Source organism: Anser cygnoides, chromosome 6, assembly GCF_040182565.1.
Source record: "Anser cygnoides isolate HZ-2024a breed goose chromosome 6, Taihu_goose_T2T_genome, whole genome shotgun sequence".
In the NCBI taxonomy this organism is placed as follows: Eukaryota; Metazoa; Chordata; class Aves; order Anseriformes; family Anatidae; genus Anser; species Anser cygnoides.
This window is the reverse complement of record NC_089878.1, coordinates 21,768,976-21,783,449: the sequence shown is the minus strand read 5'-3', so window position 1 is coordinate 21,783,449 and position 14,474 is coordinate 21,768,976. Positions and strand designations below refer to the sequence as shown.

Below are 14,474 nucleotides of genomic sequence, written 5' to 3'. Positions count from 1 at the left end.
GCTTTCTAACAAGTTGGAAAAAAAAATATATCTTCAACAAGAAAGTGCCAGTGCACACAATTTACACAACTGTATTGCTCTTACCTCCAGTCAATTGCTAGGCCATTAGGCCAGCCTAGTGTTGTATTCACAATTGACAAGGCATGGGATCCATCACTCCAGGCCCTCATGATTTTAGCAGGACGGAACCAATCTGTCCAGAATATATACCTAAAAGGACACATAAGAAGACACAGTAGATGACATATAAGCCCACTTATATAATGTACTTAAACAGAGCAAATATTTGAACAACACTGACATTCTTATTTGTACCACATATTCACATACCTTAAAAACAATACAACTTTTTGTTGACCCCGTCTCCCCTCCTCAACTGGTAGTGGTACTGACAATTAATATTTATCTTGTGGACAATGATTTTCAACATCTTCTGAAGTGGTTTGTTCCTTTTGATAGGAAATGTACATATCTGTTCAAATTGTTACAGATTTCAATTAACTATCATCAGGGAGGAAGACCCAAGCAAAAATGCATCCTCCAGGTAATATTTGCAAATAAGTGCAAATATTACTAAGAATATTTTCCTGATCCTTTTGCCTACAGTCAAAGTTAACGCTAGTGTTAAATAACGTTATAGGGTAGTGAACAAAATAGGTTAGCTTGCTCATATAGTTTCAAGTGAGAATCAAAGATAATTTACCCAATAACAGGATGAACCACTATTGATCGAGGATTATTTAAATTCTGAACAATAGCTCTTCTAGATTTATCTGCCAGCCTCATCACACTTATGCTTCTGTACCGAGGGTCTGTCCAGTATAGATTCTTTGAGATCCAGTCAAAGGCCAAATCTTCAACACTTTCCACTCTATTAGCTGTCAGAATTTCTCTTCCTAAAATTTACAACACACTCAATCACTGTACATATTTAGGAACAGAGGAAATAACCTGAATGTGTTATTCTGTTCACAAAACTAGTGCTTCTCTCTGGTAAAAATGCTACTTCTGTGCTACTTAATATAAAGACAATAACAAAGTGTGCGTGTAGGGGTGTGCCCTTTGCTCCAGGTGAAGGAGTGATAATGCTTAGGAAGCACAAACCCAAAAGAGAAGTAACGACTAGCCAAGATGAGAAAAAAACAAGCTTCTACTGGAAGGAGTTTCATGAATGAAGGTCAGTAAGGACATGACATTGTTCGGTCCCTCTAGTTACATCTTACTCAACAACCAGACCTACCTATTCTTTCCATAGCGATTGTCAGCTGTGGTCTACCATTACTCTGATCTAAGACATCAAGCAAGTTCAGAAGGCTACATGTGACTTAATATACCTTTGATCATTATTACAAATTAGATAGACTCTTCACACTACCACAAATAGGACTCCCAAAATCTCACAAACATAGTGTTCTTTTTCTGTATTGCAGAATTATGACAAGCAACCTGTTCTCCAGATAGGGAAATAAAAGAGAGAAACTCAGTCTCATACATAAACAGACGGATGATAACAAATACAATTTGTAACAAGTGCTACAAATAGTTCATTCCAAATCACATTCATCAAGTTTGTCAGAGAACAGGAGACAATTTTTGACTAACTACTTTCACGAGCTTAATACGAGTTGAACAAACGGTTTTAACAAACATTTTACAGATTACTGAGGTGACACAGACTTTTCTGTATATCTCACAATGAGACTTTTTGTGCTGCTTTTTTGGAATATACATTCTACTCTTCATACCACAATTACTCTTCATTTCTAAAGAATGCTTCTCACCTGAACCATCAGTTTTCTGTTTATAGATCATGTCTTTACTTGTGTCTGAAAAAAAAATGGTGTCATCCTGAGCATAGAAGTCAATTCCAACAAAATACGACGGGCTTCCTGTTACAGGTATGATCACATCTTCCTGGCTAGACAGATTGAACGGGATCCCCCGCACTGCTAGCTGGGATGAAAACAGCAGGAACTGCCGCACAGCTGCAAAAGGAAAGATCAGACACAGTCTTTACCTACTGGGTGAGACAACTGAGCATTAATTGCAAAGCTTTGTTTTCCTTTGGCAGCACTGCTATCCCAGAAATGGAAGAAGAAAACATGAGACAATATGAATTTAAATATACACAGACATGAAAAATAAAATAGAATAAGAAAAACAAAACCAATCCAGAATATTAGGTGATGTAGCCAGGTCTTCCTCTTGTGTTGTTACTGTGGTCCTGATATACCTTCATAGAAAACATTATCCCTATGGATGCAGAGATCTTCTATGTTGATCTCTTTACAGTGATCTACATAACAATAACTTAAAGGTTTTGTGGAGCCACCTTACTGCCAGACCATATCCGAGTACCTAGAAGTACAAGTGCATGGTTAAATAGTAGAACTGCAGACAAGATATCTGGCTTAATTTGCCGATAGCTGCACATGGCAAACCTCCCAGTGACAATTCTCTACCCAGAGAGCAGAGGATTCCTCATGGAAGCCCACAACCCCAAGCCTGAATTTCTTATTTTTGTCATACTTGTTCAAAGGAAGACCAACTTGATTTGTGCAATACTATAAGCGAGCAGTTCGAAATGTTAAAAATAATGCAAAATCTGCATATTAGCAAGCATCCATGGTTGATTTCAGGGCAAAGAGCTTAATTACACACACAATCCATAACAAACTCTCTTAAAAGGCTACAGAACATGAGTTAAAGTCATTGCGGCTTGAAGTGAACATTAGCAGAAATTATTACATTTAAAGCTGTAACAAGAGTTGTGATAGAAAAACATGAAGTCCTTTACATACTGAACTCACAGTGCTACAGAAGAGAGGTTCCAGAAACATCTCTACAGTTAATGGAACATTACCATTTCCAGCAATCATAAGGCATTTTCTTACCAACACAGTGCTGTCCATCTACATGGAGGTCAAAGCCCAGTATACATCTACAGCGATAACCTAGTCCATCGTTATCTGTTTTGTGGCTGAGAACACAGATCTGTTCGCATCCTCCATTATTATTTCCACAAGGATTTCTTACTGGAAAATAATATAGGTAGGATTATAACTTCAGCTGTAAGCCTAATGGCTTTTTTTTTTTTAATCATAATTTTGATTTTTCAGGATTTTTCCATCATCCACAATAAATCATGTGGACTCTGTGGGAATTGTATCACATGGAAATCATACAACAACAGTTCCATCCAGGAATGAACTCAAGACCCACCAGAGCTAACCAGCATTCAAGGTATTCAGCTCTGTACAGATATGCTCAGCACACAACACTGAGGCCACCATTAAGGTGGTAATTTCCACATATAAATCTACTTTATAAATATTTCTCACAAAGCTCATTCACACTGGTAGCATTTTCCAGCTTCACCCTTATTGTGGTGTTGAGGAAGAAAAGTCCCAAATGCCAAAACTGTTCAATGAGCACAAGTTTGTTTCTTCCAAATATCAACATGTTTTGTAAGCCCCACTTTTAAATGTTGCATTTGACATGTCATTAGCTAGAGGACCTGGATGCAAGCACTGCATGGTAAAGACCAGTCCTAAAAATTTGTGTGTTATAATTATTTGTTCTTTACGGCAAAATAAAAGTCTTCCATAATTTTTAGCATCTTTTGGTAAGATAATTCCTAAATCTCTATTAATCAGCTAGTCACTGTCTTACCATATGGCTGCCTGGCAGCATGGTAAACTGTCACTCCATAAGGTCTCAGTGAAGACTGGTAGATCACTTGAGGGTTTGATTCTGAAAACTTGTTAGCTTTCACCACTGCCATTTTGGTCCAATCAGTGAAATAAACATTGTGTTCAAATAAAGTGATTCCATACGGATGAGGAATTATTGAGCCTCCATGAGCTATTGTTCTCCTGTTATAAAGATTTATTTTTAATTAATTACGAAATATTATCTAGAAAATAACTTCTCTTAATAGATCAAAAAGCACAGCATTATTAATTTATTCACTAGCTTTTACTTCTCTAGACATAGAAGCAGCCAAAATACAGACAAAAAGGAACAAATGAACCAAAGACATGAAGTTAAACATACAGGATACATAAGCATAAAACATAGAAAAGTGAAAACAGGGAGATGAAAAATGTCAGCCACTTCCAGGAAAACAATGAATGATCAAAAACACAACAAAAGATTCATAAATACTGAGAGAATTAGAAAGCAGCTAACAGAGGAAATGAAAGGATACCTGCACCATTTTAAAATATTCAAGAAGCCTTGAACATAAAAATATTAGGGCTGCAACAGCCACTGGCCAAAAATAAAATCCAGTGTAGGCAGTAAAAAAATAAAAAATAAATAAAAATAAAAAAGAGATTTGTGGAAATGGGGCCTGAATTAACCACCCATGCAAAACTGAAGAGATTGTGTCTATTCTTTGCAAGACATTGGAACAATATTTTTCTGGATAAATATTAGGGGGAGAGAGAGAGATTTAAGCCCTCAAAACAATACATAACAATAACACTACAATATTATTTTCATAGAATCTTGAAGGAAGATCTACAAATTAGATGATTTCTACAGTTCTACTCTAACGGTTTTCAGGGCGATTTAGGTTCAAGCTGTAGGCATGAGAAATGTAATTAATTAGACAGTAATCTGTATTTTAACATTGTTTGCTGACTAGGACATCTTCTCTTCCCACTTGCACAACATTTACATGATTTTTGGTGTTGCTGTTAGCGATAAGTTTTTATCTCCAAAAACCAGAGATTTTACTAAACACTTTCTTGCCTTATTAAACCCTGAAAACAGCCTTGAAAAAAATACAGATAAAGGAGCAGATCAAAGATATCAGTGTTATTTTTAGAATTTTGCAAGTGAAAGAACACATTGAGCAATAAGCCTGTCAGCTGAGCAGAGGACTGCTTTTGAAGTCACTATGTAAGAGGTATGTTGAAAGTGAACAATTTTGTCTTGTATTTGAGTAACAGAGACCTATCACAGATACAGAGATAAGCAGGCTTCTAAACACTATACTTTAAGGCACAGTCCGACAAAAACTCAAAGGCTCCTTTCTTGCATGCTGATATATTTTCCACAGCATCACAATAAGGTGAGTGAGGATGTAATTTCTGACAACAAAGATATATCAAGTGTAAAAAGATCAAAACCCAATGCACTTAATACCCATTACACCAACTGGTCCTTTGGAGATCAATAGCTTAAATAAATTCATTTGTGAAAAAGATGCAAAGATAGGATGGTCTAAGACAACGTATAGTATTCAAAAATAATAAAATGCAGACACTATCAAAATGTGTACTATAGTGGTGAGCTATAAGAGTACATTATAGGTACTGCGCTGAGGCAGGGGAAGTTTAGGCTGGACATCAGGAAGAGGTTCTTCACTGAGAGGGTGGTTGCACACTGGAACAGGCTCCCCAGTGAAGCAGTCACTGCACCGAGCCTGTCTGAATTTAAGAAGAGATTGGACTGTGCACTTAGTCACATGGTCTAAACTTTTGGGCAGACCCATGTGGTTGGTGCCAGGAGTTGGACTTGATGATCCTTATGGGTCCCTTCCAACTCGGGATATTCCATGATTCTATGATTATAAAAAAGTGTAAGCAGGTATTCAATGTAGAAACAAGACAAAGGATGATGAAGGAACTGGGATTTTCCAGAAGTAGTATGACAGTATAGATTATCAAGGTACATCACATTAATTATGTTGTAATTTTCATCCTTTATGAATCCCATTTTGTTAGACAAATTTATCTTTGACCTTGATACAAAATAATCAGTATATCTGTAACCTCCAAGGAATAATATTTCTCCTACCTTTGAAGCCCATCATAAGTTACAGTCTCAATGTAATCAAACCGGCTGTCAACCCAGTAAAGCCTTTTTGATACAATATCCAGAGTTATTCCAGCAGGCCAGCCTAGCTTTGTTTTTATCAAATCCTGGCGGTTTGTGCCATCCATGAAGGCCCTTTCCACTTTAGGATCACCAGACAGACTATCCCAGTCCGAGAAAAATAAATAACTATAAAGAAAAAAAAAAGTCTCATGTTTCAGTGAGATTTCACCCCAAAAAAGCAACATTTTACACGGTATTTCAAAACTATGTCATCATTTAAAACCAGCAGTCTTTCAGACCAGAGCTTAATTCTCAGCATACATTGAAAACACACTTCATGCACCCTGCCCAAGAAGTGATCTGCATTTTCTTTTATAGAATGAATCCAGAAAGAAACATGCTTTCACCCAAAAGACCTCAGAAATACTGAGTATTCCTTGTAAAATACAAACTTAAGTGTGCTGCCAGAATAAACCGGTGACAAATCCACGCATCGTGAAAGCAGCATCCATCACTGTAAACTGCACAAAGCTCCTCCTGCCGTTCTCTGAAGATCTAAGTTTCCACAGCTCACATACATTTCTGAAGCCTATTGGGCTGGGAGACACTAGCTTCCCCAGCTTCACCCCACCACTTTATTTCAGATAGTAGGAGATCTGGGGATGGTAACAGAAATCCTCACGGATAACTTCTAGTCTTGGACGCAACTCCACAGTCTGTCTGTTTTCAGACAGATACATATGTCTGAAAACATATCTGTACATATACAGATACATTTCAGATATGTGCTCGTGCACATACAGCTCAAGCAATAAAACAGACACCACACAATGGGAATAAAAGCCGTGTACAGCTCTCCCACAGTAATGTAGAATAGTTTAGGATAGAACGTAAATGTTTAAATGATTTTAGATAAGATTCTAAAACGACTACCCTGAGCTGTTTGTTAGCTCTCCTCCTAGTGCATGTGAATAAAGGAATTTCTGGTGTATTTTACCGTTACCTGACACTTATCACTTACCCAACAGTTGGATCAAGTGCTATTCCTCTAGGATTTCCCAAATTTTCAGCAATAAGAGTGACACGGTTTGTTCCATCCAAGTTAACCATATCTATTCTGTTCACACTGGTCTCAACCACATACAGTTTATTGTTAACCCAATCCACTGCTAGATTTTCAGGTGTGTCAACTGAAACATTTAAAACTTCTTGGAAATCAGATCCATCAATATTAATAGAAAAAACCTGAAAGCAATACAAATATTATCAATACTCAAGATGTTTTGCTAATCACGAGTTATCTATCATCATACTCAGCATAGATTCACAATGGGCCACTAGATACAACCAAATTACTTACTAAGCCATTGCACAGCTTAATATTTTATTTTTTTTGGCAAAAAATTTGAAAACAATGCAAGAAATACAGGAAGCTTGTCTTTAACTAGCATTTCAGAAAAATAAAGTAAGAAGCTAAAGTAGCCTTGTTCTTTAGCAAATATGGTAGGTTTCTGGATTAAAAAATAGATGAGGAAAGTGCACATTGCTTTCCTGGAATCTGTCAAGAAACAGTATTTGCATTAAATGAAATAAATTAATAGGCTTTAGCAAAGCTCTCATGAGTGACCAGAAACAATGGGGGAGCTCTTACTGCACCAACCATTAGAGGGAAATCACAAGGAAAATTTACTTTGCAAAGTGAAGAAAGTGAAGTAAGGCTCTATCCAGACAGAAAGAAGGCTCAGCATTGCTTATGTTTCTCTTTTATTTAAAGCTCATTTTAACAGCATCATGCTCCAAGTAGAAGTAGTATCTTACAAGCAAGCTCAGAACTACATGAAGTGAGCAACATAAATGCAATAATTTTTTATTACACAGAAGTCATGTGATTCTAACGCCGGGTAATATGAAAAGCTAGGAATCATTATCCCTTTCTCAGAACAACAGCATGAAGTTTGAAATGTATCTGTATGAAAATACAGATTAACACAAGTAAATATATGCAAGAAAAATAACAGCTGAAATGATTGTATCATTTTAAATATTCTTCAGGTCCAAATAATGATAACTGAGCAAACCATTAACTGTCTATTGTGTTCTTGGGAAACCTTGCTGATGGAAGAACTTGTGGGCATTAGGTGAGAAGGCAGTACACTACATGAGATAAAGGCGACTATATACATAACCCACAATTTTCTGTTTTAGTTCATCTTAATCTTTGAAAAGAAAAACAAAGACAAGTAAAATAAATCCCTAACAATACTTAGAACTTAAGTATAATTTAAGAACAGAAATGCATATCATACAAGAATATTCCTAATGTCATTGTTTCCTTCAGGGTGCTCTAGTTATGACTTACTTAGAATAATTAATCCTAATTAATTACTTAAGATTGAACAATATTGGGGCAGATAAAAAGGCAGCCGTGGCCATATGGGGTGTGCAGTGGAAAAACACATATTACCTTGTATTTGCACCTTTTACAGACATAAATCTCCTATCTCATGAAAGTTCAGATTTGACCCTGACTTAACACAGCTACTGTCAATGCAATCACAGTAACAGGAACTCTCTGCAGTGAAAATAAAAACGCCAGAACTGATAACAAGTAAAAATTTGTGTGTTCATTTCCTGTCCTACATGAAAGCCACGCAGTGCGCTTTCCAACAGAAGGAACATTGGCACTGTAGTGAAAATGCTACTTTTCAGCTCTGGGTAGGTTTGTAATGACAGTGACACCGAACTGATGCATACGTGGTGTCAGCAAGAGGCAGGCCGTGGATTCTTCTTTACTCTGCATGGCAGCCAACATGTGGATGAAGATTCTGGAATTTCAGCATTTGACCTGGGACTTTTTTTGTTTCATTAAATTACGCACGGAGAAGAAAGAACAAGGGTGATGTCTAGCTTTCACCAGGGTCTCCAGACTGTTTTGTGTGTTTTTTGTTGTTTTTTTCTTTTTTTAATTACTCTGTTATACCCTACCTTGAAGCTAAAATATTTCCTCTTCAAAAAAAATGTAACAAAATATTGGCTTATTACACAAAATACTGTCAATATTTGTTATCTAAGCTCAATTACAGTGCTATTTGAAGTATATGAAGAAATTTGATTTTTATCATCTTGGAAGGCACACAGTTTTTACATTTTAAATGATCATGTTCCAAAAAATTACCAAGAAAAAATTGTTCAGTTTTGAAAGAATGTCTACTATTTCTCTTAATTAGTTTTTTGGACTCCATCTCAAATAAAATTAAAAGTTGCTCAAGACATTCCCACATAATAGGATTCTTTGTTAAATATGTCACATGTAATAGTATAGCTTGAAAAATGCAGTCATTAACATAAAACATTTCAAGGAGCCTTTTTGTTAGAAAACAAAAATACGGCCAGCTTGTGCTCTCAAAAATAAAAGCCTATCAACACATTCAGCTTCTGGCTGTTCTCTACTTCCACATACACAAAAATTTATTATTCTTGAAATTTCTACCCACCTTATCTTGCACTGTATCAGTCCAAAAGATCCTGTGCAAATAAAAGTGAAAGTCCACTCCAACTGCAACACCACGATTCTGCGACTGCACCAAAGTACGAAAACTTCTTCCATGAAGATCTCCAATCAGCAAATCCCGGCCATTGGAAAAAATAATTGACGCAATACCAGCTGAAAGCAGGGGTGACAAATATATGACTACCCTGCAACTGAGCTATTTGCAAAGGGATACTGTAATATATATACATCCTGGATAGATGGTTCTATGTGAGTACTAATTTGCTTTGATTTGCCTTTAGTTTCCAGCCTTGGTGCAAACCAGGCAGCAATACGTGTTTAACGCTCTGCCAGATAGAACTTTTACAAAACTTCTGTGCATCTTAACTCCTAAAGATTCAACTCTCCTATCTCCTTTAATCAAAGTATAAATTTTCCTAAGATTTTTCTGCCCAACGGGATTCAGATATTCTTTAATTCTAGCAGGCAGACCATGTTCCTTAGGCTTTTTCTGTACTGCTCTTTCCACCTTCTTTATTCCCTCATCTCCTCAGAAGATCTTTGCTATATCTTACAGCAGAAGAGAGATTCCAGTAAGTCTTTGAAGGAAAGCTCATTTCCAAAGTAGGTGTCTGTTGAAATGTTTAATGTATGTCTGAGAAGAATATATTTAAGTCCAAATATTACCCACCTTACACAGAGAACCCTTCCCAGTAAAAATGAATCCAAGGAAACCAATTTAGAGCACGTATGAACTCCACAATAATGATAGAAAAATCAACACTTTCAGAACAACTCAGTGGCCTAGAAGTCACACTAGTTTGAATGGAAAGCTTCTTGTGAAGGATACAGAACTTTTCTCAAAACAGAATAATCTTTCCTTGTGCTGCCATATGCACATCTTAATACAGTCAAATTTCATTAGCTCCAAAAATTCTGTCTTTTTTGAGGTCATACTTAGAAAATTGCAGAATGATGGCTGCTCTGCAGCAGTTGCAAAGAAAGAAGGGGGAGGGAACTGGGCAGTTCACGCTTTTCAGAAAAGCAAGACTGCTAATCAGCCATGCCAAGCAGTGACTCCCATTCCTGCAGGCAGGAACACCTGCCTCACACAAAAGCCTAGCAGGCTCTTACATCTCCACAAAAAAAGAGCTTCCCAGGGTCTGCTTTCAGAACAGAGCAGGAGGTGAACAACCAGGAGGAGCTGCCTACTGTTGATGGGGAACCACACTCTGTGTGAGGCAAGCATTATTGCGTTTGAACTCACAATTCAGCAAAAACATTTTCCTGCATGGTACAGTCCTCCTAAAAAATAATGAAGTTTCCTGATTTCTCGCTCCCACCAAGTTCCACAGCAAGCGGGTCAGGAAACTGCCTCCCACAGGAATAAGAACTCACCTATTAAGTACGGCTCTGGCAAGGACCTCCCAGATCTGGGGAAGTCATGAATTTTGAATAAGGGCTGGGGACCAGAAGCCATCTTTCTGGGGAGAAGCAGCTCTGCTCAGGCAGCCAGCTCCACCAGTCTACAGGTGCCAGCACATACATGCCAGTCTCTTGTTGATCTCTGCTGATGTTCTGAATGCTGTCCTGACCTTAAAACCTCAAGGCCAGAGTTAACATCAAACACAGATGTATGTTATAGTTATGTGAGCTGCCCCATTTTAAACTCTATTTATTAGTCCAACAACAGCAATAGACTCTTGCAATTCTGCATACTAACCCGAAGTGTTGGCCCTACAGTGTCGATGATGCTCTAGGAAATAACCTTCCACACAGTGGCACTGGTGATGTCCCACACGATCTTCACACAGCTGGTCACAGACACCCCACATTTTGCAGTCGTCAAAATCTGTTAAGTGAACAAGGTATATTTATAAACAATGATTTGTATAAAAGGAACGGTATTGTATTTGAGAAGCTTTAAGTTTGTCCTCTCTGCTTGTTTTATATCTGTTTTCAAAATGATGGCATGGGAAAAGAAGTTTTGTATGTGTTTTTTTTTTCACAAATGCTTCAATTTTCTACTTCTAGATAAGAGAACAACTGTTTTGCTGCCCAGTGACCTACCCAAAAAAAATAAAAAAACTGCCAGGTGAAGAGGAAAAATGATGGAAAGGGAAGGGATGTTATTGTCTATTTTCCACAACACATAAGTTATCTATGCAGCATTCTTGCTGCACTAGATGCAACTACATTTCATACACACACATGCACACCTGGCTGGGTTTCTCTGAAGGTGAGCCATATATTAACATGAGCGTAGTATTGAGCTCAAGCTAACAAGCTGTACTGGGTCTGGCTGGGATGGAGTTAACTTTCCCCACAGCAGCCCCACATAGTGCTGTGCTCTGCAATTGTAGCTAGAACAGCACCTACATCACCCCAACGTTTTGTCTGCTGCTCAGCAGCGCTGGCACAGCACCAAGACTTTCTCCAAGCCCCCCAAGGCCAGCAGGCTGGGGTGGGCAGGAGGTGGGGAGGGGACACAGCCAGAGCAGCCAACCAGAGCCGACCAAAGGCATAATCCATACCTGTGACGGCGTGCTCAGCCATAAAACTGGAAAAAAGGTAGGAGGGAGGGCTCTTGTTATGAAAATGTCTGTCCTCCTGAACAACCACTATGCTTATTGAGGCCCTGATTCCCAAGACGTGGCCGAGCATTGCTTGCTGATGGGAAGCAGATAATAATTGTTTTCTCTCTCCTTGCTTCTGTGCAGCCTTTGCTTATTTTTTTTCTCTCTCTTTTTCCCTTGATTAAATTATCCTTATTTCACCACCACCACCCCCTTTTTTTTTTAATTTAATCATATTTTCTCTCCCCCTTCTTCCTTTGAGGAGGTGGAGTGAAAGAGTGGTGTTGTGGAGTTTACTTGGCCACTGGCATGAGATCACCGCACAAGCCCTGCTAAAAGGCAGTGTTTACTAGCTCAGACTTGGTACCATGCTAACACAGGTGTCTGGTTTCCAATTAAAAGCTGGCTGCACACCAGAACCAGACAGCAAAAAGTACAACGAAAGAAGTTCACTTTGGCACGCAAAATAATATATAAGTGGAGTTTGCAGCAAGGACAACTCAGCAAGTTCTCACAGATATGCTCTAAAAGTAATTTCCAGGGTTGCTGCAGAATCTTTTACTTTCCAAACTGTGAAGTATCTGCCTAACCTTCTTGTAAAAGCATGAATTTTTATAATTATGACTTGGAAAAAAAGAATTAAAAAAATCAGATCTGAGCACTGTCTGATGTCTCACGATATCTGCCATTATTTAGAGCCCAGGAGATTTTTAACACTACTTAACACATGATTTTGTGACATTAAAAGCCTGACCTCCTTCACTTGAAAACTCAGTGTTACCAGTATGCTACATTGCTGAAAACTGGCAATTCTACTGTTAAGCCAAAAATGGAGAAAATGAAATCTCAAATATTATTCATACTGAAATTTCTGTTTTTAAATATTTGCTGACACATAAGTAAAAATGAAGTATTTCCTAGATAGTACATTTTGGTACTGAAAAAATGTTGTCAGCAGCTTTCCAGCTTCCATGCATGTTAAAAATCGTCAGTATACAGTGAGATAAAAGCAAATGAAGAGAAGATACACTTTGCTAATACTATGGCTTAATTCTTCTGCCTGTAAACCGGTAGGACTGATTTAAAATAAGATCTGGAATTGTACACTATGCTGTCCCTCCATCACAAGTGTTTCTTTCACTACAAATGTATTAGTGCATCTCTGCAAACCAAAATACATTGATCTGAATTTCCAAGACAGCTAGGTTTACAAGGTAGTCAAGGAGAACAACAAAAGACTCACTTAAACTGCACCAGGTTTGCAAATGTGTCCTTACTGTATTTCCCACATTAGACTGGAAGAATAATTTTGTGCCTGGAGTCAGTGCATTGACTCCTCCTTTCTATTAAGAGCAACCATGCTGCCACTGCAGCTCATACAGCCCCATGCTACCTAGTATTCTTGACAATACAAAAATCTCATGAGAGATGGAGCACCAGGAATACTTTTAATACCACAAGCACCACAGCTTGGGTTGAAAGCTGATAAAAGAATCTGGATAAATATTTGTCATTAGGCAGTGCTAAATATCATGATTCTGAAGTTACTATATTTCCAATTACTGAGATAAATCATTTATACCACCAACAGTTTGTACTCCCAATTTACAGCAGATAAAGAACAGAAATGAAGCACCAAAATACTTCACTTACCTTTACATTCTTGCAAAAATTAATTTTTATATAGATAACGTCTATACTGGTATGTCATAGAAGATACAGCTGTTCCGTAGTGCAAATACAAAGCCCCATATTCATTCTAAAGTACAAATGTTCTACTGTCTTCACATCCATCCACTTTCAAAAAGTCCTGAACACTTCATCATTACTTGATTTTCCATCCATACAGCACAACGCATCTCTGGAGCAGAAACATATTCCGCTCATCTAATCACTAAAAGACCTCTAACACAATTTGATAATGAAAGAAGCACCCAAGATTAAATCATCTTAAACATGATCATGCTCTCACTACTTTAACAGTCTTATTGAATTCATCCTTATGATATCTGGTTGTTTGTTTTTTTTCTGTGTCACCATGCAGCTGTTGTACTATATAGATAAGTTATTCTTTTGCTGACTTCAGAAATTCTCTATTTGCCAGTACAACCATCCACTTGGAACTCAGCTTCCCAGTATCCAGACTTTCCCACTGAGCTGTGAGGAGGTACCAGATATCTGCAATCACTGTATTTCACTTACCAATACAAGTACGACTGTCATTGCTACTTATGGTATATCCCGCAGGGCAGTAACACATCCCTCCCGAAGGAGAAGAATGACAGCGATACTGGCAGCTCAGAGCAGCACAGTGCGATATGTCTAAAAAGGAAATGAAATAGTTCAGAAATACAAGTATAGCTATAACTAGCAGAACAGCTTTGCCTCACTTGACAGTCACAAAGCTATAGCCTTTTCAATCATGAATCTACAATTTCAGGAACAGTTTCTTGGAACAAATACGCACAAGAAATGATGTCTGAAGTTCCACAAAAATCCCATATGCTCACACACATGCAGGCAAGGAAATGAAAGAAAGAAGGTAGGATAACATTTATAATAGGGTTTGAGAATAGGGT

The 14,474-nt window shown here is 37.8% G+C and overlaps 1 protein-coding gene across 8 annotated transcripts in view; it reads right to left on the bottom strand.

Moving 5' to 3' along the window:
• Positions 1–14,474, bottom strand: part of LRP2 (LDL receptor related protein 2) — a 119,197-nt gene that overhangs the window by 71,065 nt on the left and 33,658 nt on the right. For all 8 annotated transcript variants that reach the window (XM_048061353.2, XM_048061355.2, XM_066999509.1 and 5 more), the window contains 10 exons: positions 14,098–14,217; positions 11,043–11,171; positions 9,324–9,493; positions 6,851–7,074; positions 5,809–6,015; positions 3,673–3,875; positions 2,895–3,035; positions 1,782–1,985; positions 704–896; positions 85–210 (listed from right to left, as the gene is read on the bottom strand). In XM_048061353.2, coding sequence (XP_047917310.1) covers positions 85–210; positions 704–896; positions 1,782–1,985; positions 2,895–3,035; positions 3,673–3,875; positions 5,809–6,015; positions 6,851–7,074; positions 9,324–9,493; positions 11,043–11,171; positions 14,098–14,217 — 1,717 coding nt within the window. The remainder of the gene's footprint in view (positions 1–84; positions 211–703; positions 897–1,781; positions 1,986–2,894; positions 3,036–3,672; positions 3,876–5,808; positions 6,016–6,850; positions 7,075–9,323; positions 9,494–11,042; positions 11,172–14,097; positions 14,218–14,474) is intronic.